The sequence below is a fragment of the Hemitrygon akajei genome, chromosome 6 (genome assembly GCF_048418815.1).
Source record: "Hemitrygon akajei chromosome 6, sHemAka1.3, whole genome shotgun sequence".
NCBI classification, from domain to species: Eukaryota; Metazoa; Chordata; class Chondrichthyes; order Myliobatiformes; family Dasyatidae; genus Hemitrygon; species Hemitrygon akajei.
Window position 1 is genome coordinate 64,961,136 of NC_133129.1, and position 13,786 is coordinate 64,974,921.

Sequence of the window (13,786 nt, forward strand, 5' to 3'; positions counted from 1 at the left end):
CACTTGCCACCTTGTACTTCTTCCTCACCTCCCCCACCCTCTTACTCTGACTTCTCATCTTCTCAGCCTGAAATGTTGACTGTACTCTTTTGCATAGATGCTGCCTGGCATGCTGAGTTCCTCCAGCATTTTGTGTGTGTTGCTTTGGCCTGTAATTTCCTGCTTTTTGACTCCCTCACTTTTTGAATCAAGCTACATTTGCTACTGTCCAGTCTAAATCTAACCATCCAACATTTCCCAAATCTCGGGAATTTTGTAAGTTAAAACTAATGTATCTACAACCTCATCAGCTACCTCCTAGTAACTTGTCAGCCGGAAGCTCCAACAATTTGCTCATGAGCACTTCCATGGTGATTTATAATTTCCCAAGTTTCTTCCTCCCTCCAACCTCCCTGTTTACAGCCGTTTCTAGAGATGCAATATACCTATTTAAATCATCTCGTTTTCCTCTGGTAATCCCCCAGACAGACTTTGTATAGAATCTGTGCTCACATTGTTATCCCATTCTTTAAATATCTATAGAAACTGTTTTTATGCTTCTGGCTAGCATTGTCTTCTATTAAAACACTTCCCATCTTAAGCATTTACTCATTTGATTTTTATATTCTGTCCAATGTGCCAACCTAGATTGTAAGCCTGATGTTACTTTAATATTTTTAAAGCTAGAATGGTTGTTACCTGAAGGAATTTTGTCATTGGAATGTATCTATTCTGTACAATCTGAAAGTAGCTATTAAATGTCTGCTCCTGCATTCACCAATCAATCCTTTAACCTAATATGCCAGCTCACTGTAGGTATTCTTGCTTTCACGATCAGTTTTATTTTAAAATACTACTCTTGGACCAATTCCCTCCCGCAAACCAAACATAAAATTCAGTTATTGTTACTGCTACCTATGGCTATCTTTACAATGAGATCAGTAATTAATTCGGTCTTATTGAACACTGGCAGGACCTGATGTGGGCCCTTCTCCAGTTGGCTCCAGAAACAATGCTAAAAATATGGTGAAAGCTTTATCCAGGCTACCTTTGCCATTTGTTTATACACAAAAACAAATCTCCCATGATTAAAGCCAGATCTTTCTCACAAGCTCCCAGTATTTCTTCCTTTACATTCTGTCCCACTGTGGGGTTACTGTACACCACTCCCACAAGTGAAGTCTGGTCTTTATTACTTCTCATCTCCACCCAAACCACTTGTACTGACTGATTTCCTGAACGTGGGCCATCCTCTCGATTATACAATGACCATCATTAATTAGCAGAGCACTCCCCACCTTTTCCAATTTCCTGTCTTTCCCGAGTATCACGTAGCCTTGAAAACTCAGCTCCCAATCTATGTTGCTCTGCTGGAATGGCTATTCAGATCACTCAGTGTTATTTCTATGAAAGTCCTGAGTTCATTAGTTTTATTTTGAAATTTAAATGCAGTCAGATATTGAACATTTTAATCCTTAATCTTACCTATCGATACACTCTTAGGTTTCTATTCTTTTCCAGTAATCTATCACTTCCCTGATAAATATCTTTCCCGTTTGTCCCTACACCTTGATATATCACACCTTTTTTGATCTTGATCTTCTGTCCCCACATTAATTTAACATTCTCTCTACCTCCTTGGCACACTATCCCCATCACGGTTCAAGCGTGAGCCAATGGTGCAGTCCACTTTCTCCATGCATGGTGCTAATGTCCCATGAGCTGAAATCTCACCTCCACTGAATGACCCCATTTGCTGCCTTTTTTATTACACTGCTCTCACTTTCACTTCACCAATTCTTCTTGGTTTTTTGTCTCCATCACAATGCGTAGGTAAATGTTCATTGCCAGCTCGTTGGCATTCCTCCTCCCTGTCTGCATGTTGCCTCTGAAATGTTTACCATAAAGGACAACGCTCTTGCTAGACCACATCTCATCTCTCCCATCCTCTCATCCTGGAGGAGAAGGTGCGAGAGCTGAGGATGGATTACCCCTTGGAATTTCTGCCAGCTCCAATATAATTTCATCACCAGGCACGCAACCTCTTTCCCTTTCAGCATTGTGAACTGATCGCTCCCTCATCCATTAGCATTGTGGTTAGCACAACACTTTACAGTACAGCTGACCCAGACTCAAATCCTGCCAGTGCCTGTAAGGTGTTCGTACATTTTCACCGTGACCGCGTGGGTTTCCTGCACGTGATCCAGTTTCCTCCCACAGTCAGTTAATTCGTCATTGTAAATTTTCCTGCGATTTGGATAGGGTTGCAGGGTGACATGGCTCAAAGGGCTGGAAAGGCCAATTCTGTGCTGTATCTCAATCAATCAATAAATTGATTGATTGATACGTGACTAAGATGGCAGCGCGACGCAGTTTGCAGCGGCCACTCTGGAGCTGATATCTGTTATTTGTTAAGCAGGGTGCCGTGCACAATCCTAATCTGATGAAAAACAGACATGGGAGCACGGAGGAACATCTGGAAATCTCCAGGAAGGCCTTCTTCGTTGCTGCTGCTGAGAAGAACAGGCCCCCAGTCCTCGGGGTTGCGTTGCCGGTGGCCGTTGGCGGGGGCGCCGTAGTGTGCTCGGCAGAGGATGGTGCTCAGAGAGGCTGAGCCGGAGGGGATAGTTGGAGGCTCGGAGGTTCGACGGACTCGGAGTCCGCTGCGGTTGGTGCTTTCACTGTGTGTTACGTTTGCGAGGCTGAGTCCGGCGCCATGGAAGTCCATAGCAGGGGTATTCCCTTCTGCCGCCTGCATGGGAAAACGAGTCTATCGGGACCCTGAGGACTTGTGGAAACTGTGTGGTGGTTTCTTTCGAACTTATAGTCTTTCAACATCTTTGTGCCCATGGTCTTTTTTTTATCAATTATGGTACTGTCTGCACTGTTGTAACTATATAGTTTTGTGTAGGTCTTGTAGCTTTAGTTTTTAGTTTGTTGGGTGGTAGAGTTGGTCTCGACTTGGTGTGTCTGGGTAGTCTTGTTTTGTCTGGTGGATTTGGAGCTCCTTTCCGGGGAACGCGCTAAGATGGTAGCGCAATATTAATATGCAGCAGCCTCTCCGGACGCTGGATTTGGGGATTACCAAACGTTATGTGGATTTTCTGGTGTAGTCTGTTTTGTTGTGTGCTTTTGTGATATCATTCTGGAGAACTTAGACTCATTTTTTAACTGCATTGCATCTGTGGTTTCTAAATGACAATAAACTGAAACTGAACTGAAATTAATAATCTTTGACCCCACCTATCTCCATGCACACACAAGAGATGCACATCTGTCCATTCACCTCTTCTCTTTTCATCATCCAGAGACCCAAACAGTCTTTCTAGGTGAATCAGTGATTTACTTGTGTTTTTCCCTGAATCCAATGCGCTGTATTCAGGTTCACAATGTATTCTCCTCTGCAACGGAGAGCCCAAACACAGACCGAGTAATCGCTTTGCTCAATCTGCAGGAGCAACGTCAACTTGAGTTGTTGCTGCTCTGATTCCCCAACACACTCCTCTCTCACATTAATGAAAATCTCAAGGAAAAGCATCTCATCTGGGCATGATGCAGTCTACTGGACAAAATCCATAACTTTGGCTAACTTGCTTTCTTTCTCTATCACTACTGGCCATTTTTTCCCATCATCACTTTGGCTCAGGTTTTTCCTTTTTATTAACCCTGTCTGGCCTGTGGAGTTCGACCCACAGCCCTGCCACTGGGAAGCACAATTGGCTTCCAAATGTTATCCTAATTCATTGTGCTTCACTCTTTCAGAGACAGACACTTTGTCTAACCCATCCCTCCCTCACCTTCTCTGCAGAAAAGGTGAAATCTAACTAGTTTTCTCTCTTGGTTCTGAAAAAGGGTCTAAGATCTGAAACATGAAATGATTCCCTATCCACAGATGCTGCCTGCCAGATGAACATTTCCAGCATTTTCTCTTTTTATTCTAACATGTACCAGTTGGGATGAATATCATGTTTCAATAATGGATAAACTCTTCTAATTCTTCAGTGACATATTTAGAGACGGGATGAATGATAGCACTTACTTCACCAACTGCATTGGACAAAACGTGGACTATCTTCTCGTGAGGTGTAGCAACAACACTTTGCCCATTGATTTCTATAATGCGATGGCCAACTCTCACTCCTCCACGCTCTGCAATCCCTCCACGCATAAGGCTGCAGATCTGAAATGGAATATGAACCGGTCATTGGTTAGTCGTCTCAGGTAGAGTTTTCAAGCATGAAATGAACTTTCAATTTGCTCAAAAAGTACAGCCATAGCACAACTCCTATCATCCCAATGAAAGAGGGATAACTGCATAATTTCTCAAAGAATCCATGTCTATCAATGCCAATAATAAATATATTCAAAAACACTGCACTGGGAATGCAAGGAACACCAAGAATCCTCAGCTATTTTGGATGAAGAATTATCTCTTCATCTCAGTGTGCCAGCACCAATGTGTGCATTATTTCTGAAACGGCAGAAAAAAAGGGAGAATGATGAGTTGACTGTAGATACAATGTGAGAAAGGGGAGAGAGAAAGAGAGTGAGTATAAGATGGGGCATTAGCAAAGGCAAAGGAGGTAGTGAGGGAACAAAAGTGAGGGTTGATATAGAAAGAGAAGAAAAAACATCAGGAAACTGAGAGAGACGCAAGTAAGGTAGGTAAAGTTACTGAATGTGAGTGAAAGTAGAGATCGAATGAGAAGGACACACACAAAATGCTGGAGGAGCTCAGCAGGTCAGGCAGCATTTATGGAAATGAATAAACAGTGGGCATTTCAGGCCAGGTCCTGGCTCATAATGTCGACTGTTTATTCTTTTCCATAGATGCTGCCTGACTGGCTGAGTTCCTCCAGCATTTTGTGTGTGTTGCTCTGGATTTCCAGTGTGTCCATGGGATGAGAGAGAAAGTGGAGGAAAAGGAGAGAGTGGAGGGAGAAGCAAGAGGAGGAGACAGACACAGAGCAACAGCGCAACTGAGAGACAGAAGGCATACAAGTAGATAAAGAACGAGAATAAAATGAGATAAAAGATAAACTTAGATTTCATACGTCAATGTCTGTAGCCCTGAAGCAACCCAAAGTAATTTATGGTCAATGAAGCATCTTATTTTATACAGGAACACAATAAGCAGCCTGAATATCTCCGGAAGTTGCAATGTCTTTGTACAAGCGCTGGTCATGTTCACGGTTTGTCAGGTGACAAAGTAGTAGTACAAGGAAGCATTAGTTACTTGATTTGGGGGCAAAGCAGACAGGAAGAAGCCACATAACCTCTCGAGATTGCTCCACCATTCAATTAGATCATGGTCTGTTTAACTCCATTCATCAAACTTAATTCAATACCTCTTGATACTCTCACCTTAAAAACAAAATTAATACACCGTTGAAATTAATAATTTCTTGTACTACCGGCACATGAGTTCTCCCCAAGATCCTAACCAACATTTAATCTTCTATTAACATTGAAACAAACAAGTGAAGTGTAAATTTGAAAAACTACTGAAATAAAAACAGAAACTGCTGTAAAATACACAACAGATCAAACAGCAGCCATGGACAGTGAAAACAGCTTATGTTTCAGGTTGGCCTTTCATATGAACATGGAAAAGTTAGAGATCAAACAGGTTTTATATTCCAGAAAAGAAGAAGGGCTGCAGAGAACGATGGGAATGTTTATGATGGAGTGAAGACCAAGAGAGACTGAATGATAGAGGTGGAGGTAGTGATGGCTGAGAGAGGGTTGTAAACACTCGTTCATCACAGCTGATCCGTCCAAAACTGATGTAAATAGAAGTGGAAGGAGAACAAACAAATGATGAAACTGAGAGATACTGATCAAACATTTGCTGAAAACTGCAAATAAGAGAATGCTGGAATAGCCAGAAGAGAACGCTCTGCTTTCAGATCATCTTGCATTATCTCAGAACAAACAACAAAGAAAGAAGCTATTGGGCCCATACTACTATCTTACTCCCTGATCATTCTTTATTGGAAGAGAATCAATTTCTCTTTTGAAAGCGTGTTTTAAAAATCACTTGACAACCCTTTCAAGGAGTGCATTTCAGCTGATAAGAGTTTGCTACAGATTTTCTCCCCAAGTCATCCTCTGGTCTCTTGTCAATAACTTAAGACCTATGCCTTGTGGTTACCAACCCTCCTACGACCGATGCAACCTGCTCAAATGTTTTGAACTAACGTAACCTTCCTTGTATATTACATTATTTATAGTCTCCTCTGCACCAAGGCAAAATCTCTAGTTTACAGGAATATGCTATGTGTAAACTGAAGGCTCACTTACTTCATTACAACTGTAGCCACAGCATATGGCAAAAATATCTTGGCTGATTCTCCAGGGTTGCACTATTATACACGCTGCCTTTTGGGTGCCCTCTGTCTACATTAAGGGTGTTGAAATTGACAGGGTTCAGAGCTTCACGTTCCTTGCCCAACCACTCTGATGTCATGGCAAAGAAAGCTCACCAATACCTCTACTTCCTCAGGTCCCGGTCAATCCTTACCAATGTTTATCGATGCACCACAGATAACAATTCTATCTGCATGCATAATGGCTTGGTGTGGCAACTGGCCCGTATATGACTGCAAGAAATTGCGGGGTTATCAAGTCAGCTCATGTCAAGAGAAACCTGCCTCCCCTCTACTCTTTGCTGCCTTGATAAAGCAGTCAACATAATCCAGTGCATCACATACCTCAGACATTCTCTCTTCTCCCTCTCTCCCATCAGGCACAGAAGATACAAAAGCCTGAAAGCACATACCACCAGGCTCAAGGACAGCTTCTATCCTGCAGCTGTAAGATCAATGAATAGTCCCCCAGCACAATAAGATGGAGTCTAGACCTCATAGCCTACATCGTTATGGCCCTACATCGTCATGTGAGGGGTTGACTTATTTGCCACTTCCACCGTGTCGGTTGCTGCTTGGCCCGTTCATTGGATGCAGCAGCTCTTTCCCATTGGTTTCGTTGTGTGTCACGGCACTGGATTCCAGTTCCGGACCTCTCAGGGGTACAAGAATAGCAAGTGTGAGAGACTTGCTCTTTCCTTTATCTCCAGGACATGCTTCAGGCTGAAGTCGTGACCAGCACTGAAGGACCACAGGGAAAGAGCATTGCAGACATAAATGGGCCCTTACTGTTTACTTGAGTAAGTACTCATTCATAGCCTGCTTAACTCTGTAGTTTTACAACTTAGGGGTACCTAAAGGAGTACCCTTTGCGTTAAAAGGTTACTGAATGTTTAGTATTGTGTAGCTTAGGGTAGCTTAGATGAGGACTTGTTTAGCTAGATGCCTGGTTTAGTGTTTCAATGATCAGTTATAAATAAATAATGAATGGCTCACTTGCAAACTGCGTCTTCTGTTCCACTTACTGGATTCTCAAATCTATTTACACATTACAGGTCTTGCACCTGTCTACCTAGAAGACCCTAACCTGGACTTACACATTGGTTTCAGCTCTTTGCGGGAATGTGACCTGTTCTTGGGGTTTCAAGACTGGCTGTTGTTCTGCATGCCAAGAGTTCGGCCTGAGAGTGCGGCCTGAATTCGGAAGCCTAGGATCTCAGGGCTCTGGAGACGGGTGGATCGAGGGTTGGTGTCACAGCAGGAGACCAGTGTGTCGTCGGGGGAGTCGGGATATCTGCTGTGGGCTCAAAGACTCGGGATGTTTGCAATCTTCAGGCACAGAGCTCGAAAAAAAGCGACGTAACGGACTTCTAACATCGTAAACCAGCGAGTTGTTTGTCATGTCTCCATTTTCCCAGCGAGTGGGGAGACACCTTTCTCCCCCTTATTAATGAGAGAGAGAATCTGTGGTATGTCGAATGCTGGGTGTAACACAAAGTCGTTGGAGTACTGCAAGTCTGTGTCTTTGCTGTTGCTTTGTTCATGCTTGAGTGCTCGGTGGTGGGTACAAATGCTTTTTTTTGCCCGTAGGGGGAGGGGAGATTGTTGCTTGCTGCTGCTTACACGTAGGGGGAGGGGAGCTGGGGGGGGATCTTTGGGGTTTTTAATGTTTATCTGTCATTCATTCTTTGGGGCACTCCTCTGTTTTTATGGATGGTTGTGAAGAAAAAGCATTTCAGGATATATGTTGTATACATTTCTCTGACGTTAAATTGGAACTTTGGACCTTTGAAACTAAACTGCACTTTCTCTGTAGCTGTTGCATTCTGTCATCGCTTTTCAATTGTACTACCTCAATGTGATGACATTATCTGTTAGGATGGTATACAAATGTTTTTTTTTACTGTACCTCTGTACAGGTCAAATAATAAACCAAATTTTCAATTCATCATATCAAAAAATGCATTTCCTGCAAAAAGTCAAAACTAACTTCTTGGTTTTAAATGCCTGGGATGTTGGAAGAGAGAAGTGAATAGAAAAAGAGTGAAGCTCTGTTATCCTTTCACTTACAATGCCATTCTGTACACTGAAGCCCAGTTGATAGCGCAGGTCTGGCCTCCGAATCAACACCGTGGTGACAGGAGGGCACCGCACAATGTTCAGTTTGACTCGAGACTGGTTCTTTAAACCCTGGATTCAAAACATAATATAAAATGAGTTACTTATCAGGAAGCAGACTGAGAGCTGGATTTGTTGCAGAATTAACAACTTACTTCTTGTGTGAGATTCCATGTTTTCTCTTTTTTTGACTAAATTCATAACCATTCTTCAGTGACTTCCTGTTATGAGCCACCATTTGAAAAGTTCAAGTTTCTCCAGTTACTCCCAGCTATCTGGGACATTTCACATGGGCAAGGAACCCAATACTGCAGGAACTTGATAGGTCAGAGAGGTATGACCACAAAGCATGTTAGAGGGCTTCCAAAGGTTAGGAGACAGACTGTTCTAGGAACTGTATCAGGGGAGGACGTGAAAATAACAAGTGAAGCAAATATTAGTCTCATGTGGACACTGCTACCATTTTTTTTTTGCAAAAATTGACCTTATTAATTAAAAAATGTTAGCTCCTGGCTTTTAAAACAGTGAACTGGTTCAGATACTGCTCTAGTAATGCAGAGTCTTGGCATGATGAGCCAAGTCTTTTTGGTTCCTTTCTCTTGGGTGGCTATGCCAGCATTTATTATCTACTTCCAATTGCTTTTGCAGAGGTGGCGATCAGCCAGTCGGTTACGTGGGACCTGAGTTATGGAATGCCCTCCCTTAACCTTTCTGCTTTTGACTCCTCATCGTCTTTGACCCAGTGATGGTGGAGGAGGACAGAGATCTTGTAGAACATTTCAAAGTTACAGAAACATTGGGGATATTGTTGGGTGGGGTGGGGGGTATCTGCATTGGGCTGGGGGGGGGTGAGATGTCTGGGAGTAGGAGAGATCGACTTGAAAATAAGGAGAAAGATATTGAGTTGTAGGACAGCAGGCACAGGGGCTATGAGTGTAAAGATTGCATAATTTGTTGACCACAAAGGAAACACACTGATGCAGATTGTAAAACCTCTGGAACAGGGGTTCCTAACCTTTCATTATGCCAGTGAGCCTCACCATAAACTAAGAGCCTCTGCTCTAGAGATATCTCCTAAGTGAAACCATGACACGTTTAGAGCGTTTATATTGGTCATGGTCAAGGAACAAACATACCAAATACTGACTACACTCATTCCCCTTAAATACGTCAACTGCACGTTCTGATGGAGTACCTTTATGATGCTCTGACAGGTGGATAATGGAAGTCCCACCAGGCTAGTGCCATTGATGGACATAATCTGGTCTCCGATGTTCAGTTTTCCAGACTTCTCTGCAGGCCCTGCATGCATTATGTTTGCGATGATCACTGTTGGAAGTATGGAGCCCCAGCCTGATTCAACGATCACCAAACCCAGTATTTCACCTTTCTGCTTCTCAACGTGAACCTGATGAGGAATAAAAACAAACTCATTTACTATTTAAACAGAATTTAAGTCACAGACCCAGCAACAAGGCCTCTGACCCCTTCTAGCAGAATCCACCATTCAATCAGGGTGAAACGAAACCATGGGAGCACCAGGACGGGTCACAGGAGTAAATGACCGGATTCAATGAATGAATTCTTTTGTGCACTGCTGTGTATGGGGTGTCCAGGGAGGGGTAGCACCTCTGGTGAAAGAACTTGTTATGTCCATTCTGGGGCAGCTCACTCACCTTTGGTCCCCACCGGACACTCAGCTCTCACCTGTGGCTCTGAGTAGCTGTGTGCATGTGACAGCAGCCACACCTGGGTACACAGTTTCGACAGGTGGGCTAACCAGCTGAGAGTAGCTCATACATGGTGAAATAGGGAAATGCCTGTCCTAGCACGTGATGTCAGCTCTGGCGCACTGGGCAGATGAGATCTACAGTGAGAATCGATAGCCAGGAAGGCAGATCTGCAGTGATTTGTGGAGAGAGAGAGAAATGGCACACAAGAAGTCAGGGTTATCCACCGCTACCGAGTTTGTGATGACTACTCCCACCACGGGACCCGGACTTCCTAGACTGAGAGAGTGGACCTATCCGAGGGCAACAGCTTTTCCACTTTAAAAACTCTCCCACACATTGCCATCATCAGATACGACAGACAACTAACACTAACGTGCTGCTGTGTTCCTTTGACTGACTGTAAATGAGCAAAATTAGCTTCGACACCTAGTGTAGATAATGGACTGCTTTCAACGATTGCATCCTCCAGATCTTCATTTTCATTGTAATATTCAAAAGGATTGTTGACACCTTCAGATTCTTCATAGTTCCTAAATTGGTGAAGTAGTGAAATCGTTTCATTTTCACTCCTGGCTGTTTCTGACATCTCCAAGCCTGAATGCTTGAAACAACAGTGAGCAAAACAGTTCCAAATTGTCTTACTGCTCATTTCTCACCAACTGTCAGCAACAAAAATCACTGCTTTTTGAACACAAACACATAGAAATGATGCTAATTAAAAACTGTTCACTCTAAGAACAGTGTGGCCACAACTGACTGATGCTAATTAGAAACTGTTCGGCAACAGTCTCTGCCCCAATTAAACAGCATAAAGTCCCAAATAACTTAAATGAATCCTAGCTATTTTCTCAATTAGCTTTTGTTCTTTAAGAGGTGTCCCAAATAAGTGGCTGCCCTGTATCTGATGGACCAATTAACCAGAATCCACTGTACTTGATATTGTACGGTGTTTCAAATGAGAAGACGGTTTCCTTCCTTTCACCCTCTGCACATGGCTCTTAAGACTTTTGATTGAGAAAACTCTTCTCCGGTTCAGATTTAATCAATAACTGACTCAGCAGCTGTTGCCACTCACTGCTAAGAACACAGCAGATCCACAGCACTAAACATCCATGTGCGTGGCTTCCAACGTCCTTCTGAACAGCCAGAAAAGGTGGGAGAACCCAAAGGCACGTTCCATCATCACACAATAAATGCAGAAACGAGCTCCGAAGGAGTTCTTCAACCCAGATGGTGGTGAGAAAGTGGAATTTGCTCCTGCAGGGAACAGTTGAGGCAAGGTGAAGATGGATTTAAGGTGAAGCATGATAAACAAGAGGAAGAAAGGAGTGGAAGAAAATGCTGATGGAGGTGAAGAGGAGCAAGAACAGCAAACTAGCTTGTCATTTAAAAGACACAAGATTCTACACAGAGTATCTGCTTACAGCCAAGTCATTCACATCTATTAGACTACTCCGGTGTTTATATTCCATACAAACCTTCCCCCATCTTTTAATTAACTTATTTAAATTAGCAGCTTTAAATTCCTGGGCATTAACGTATCAGATGACCTGCCCCAGGTACAACACCTAAATGCAATTACAAGGAAAACACACCAGCGGCTTTACTTTTTGTGGAGGTTAAGGAGGTTTGGTTTGTCACTGAACACAAACAAGCTTCTAAAGACATACTGTTGAATGAAGGCGTATTATAGTCCGGCCCAGTAATTCGAATGTGCAGTAATGTAAGACATTGAAGAGAGGTACTGGCACATCCCACCCCACTATCAGTGGTTTGGGGGGGGGGGGGTGTATTTGTGTGTGTGTGTGTGTGTGTGTGTGTGTGTGTGTGTGTGTATAGTAAAATTCAAAAATCAGAGGTGCAAAGGGACTTGGGAATCTTTGTGCAGGATTCCCTAAAGTTAACTTGCAGGGTGAGTCGTTGGTAAGGAAGGCAAATGCAATGTTAGCATTCATTTCAAGAGGACTGGAATACAAGAGCAAGGATGTGATGCTGAGGCTTTATAAGGCAATAGTCAGACCACACTTGGAGTATAGTGAGCAGTTTTAGGCCCATTATCTAAGAAAGGATTTGCTGACAAAGGAGTTCATGAGAATGATTGCAGACATGAAAGGGTTAAGGTATGAACTATCAAATAGAGACATAGTGGATGTGGAGAGGATGTTTCCTGCAGTGGGTGAGCCTAGGACAAAAGGGCAGAGCTCAGAATTGTGGGACATCCATTTAGAACAGAGAAGAGAAGGAATTTCTTTAACCAGAGGGTGGTATACAAGTCATTGAGTAAATTTAAAGCAGAGGCTGATAGAGTTTTGGTTAGTCAGGACATTCAAAACTTACGGGGAGAAGGCAGAAGAATGGGGATGAGAGGGACAGTAAATCCGCCATGATGGAAAGGCTGAACAGACTTAATGGGCCGAGTGGCCTAATTCTGCTCATACATTTTATGATCTAAAATTAGATTAGATTCAACTTTATTGTCATTATGCCAAGTACAGATACAAAGCCAATGAAATGCAGTTAGCATCTAACCAGAAACTCAAAGAATAGTGTTATTTACAAAATAACTGCAAATAAAAAGTAAGTGCTACCGCACACAAATATAAAAGTACTGAGACAGTACAATATGGGTGCAATATTGCTTAGCGCTGTGATGTGAGGTTCAGCAGGGTCACAGCCTCGGGGAGGAAGCTCTTTCTGTGCCTGCTGGTGCGGGAGTGGAGGCTCCTGTAGCGCCTACCAGATGGGAGGAGAGTAAAAAGTCCATGGTTATGGTGAGATGCATCCTTGATAATGCTTTTCACCCTGCCCAGGCAACATTATTGGTAGATGTTCTCAATGGTGGGCAACTGGGTGCTGATAATCCGCGGGCATGTGTGTTTTCACCACACGCTGAAGTGCTTTGCGGTCCGATATGGGACAATTGCCATACCACACTGAGATGCAGTTGGTGAATATGCTCTCAATGGTACAGTGGTAAAAGTCCGTCACTATCCTGGGACAGAGGTGAGCTTTCTTGACGCTCTGCAGGAAATAAAGGCGCTGTTGCGCCTTTTTGATCAGGATGGCGGAGTTCAAGGACCAGGTGCGATCCTCGGAAACGCATAATTTATGCTTCTGTTCTTTGTGTGAATGCAGCGTACATGATGCTAGCTGCCTGTGATGCTGCTGCAAGTATGTTTTTCATTACACCTGTGCTTACATGTACTTGTGCAGATGACAATAAACTCATCCTATTTACTAGCTGCCATGTAGGAAATGGACACTAGCTCAGATAGACATCTCCATTGGCGTGGATGAAGAGCCTGTTTCCATGTTGCATAACTCCATGTTTTCAATACATTCATCGATGTTTGAAATAGCAGGACGTGGGGTGAAAGACAGACTCTTACTTGGACGAGTTCCTCTCCCTCATTTATCCATTTGTTAAATAAATGCACTCAAGGGTGCCATCGCAATCGTTCTCTGTCAGATAAACCCAAGCTCATTCCATCCATTGTCAATTGGAGTCTGAGGGGAGTGTGACTGCATCCAGCAGATTTGCATTGACTGCAGAAAGGTGGTGTAAAGGTATCCTAGTTTGAGCCATGG

General features: G+C 43.2%; 1 protein-coding gene across 8 annotated transcripts in view; it reads right to left on the reverse strand.

Moving 5' to 3' along the window:
• LOC140729106 (amyloid-beta A4 precursor protein-binding family A member 1-like) overlaps positions 1-13,786 on the reverse strand; it is a 174,307-nt gene that overhangs the window by 11,715 nt on the left and 148,806 nt on the right. For all 8 annotated transcript variants that reach the window (XM_073048511.1, XM_073048512.1, XM_073048504.1 and 5 more), the window contains 3 exons: positions 9,661-9,873; positions 8,418-8,537; positions 4,019-4,159 (listed from right to left, as the gene is read on the reverse strand). In XM_073048511.1, the coding sequence (XP_072904612.1) occupies positions 4,019-4,159; positions 8,418-8,537; positions 9,661-9,873 (474 nt within the window). The remainder of the gene's footprint in view (positions 1-4,018; positions 4,160-8,417; positions 8,538-9,660; positions 9,874-13,786) is intronic.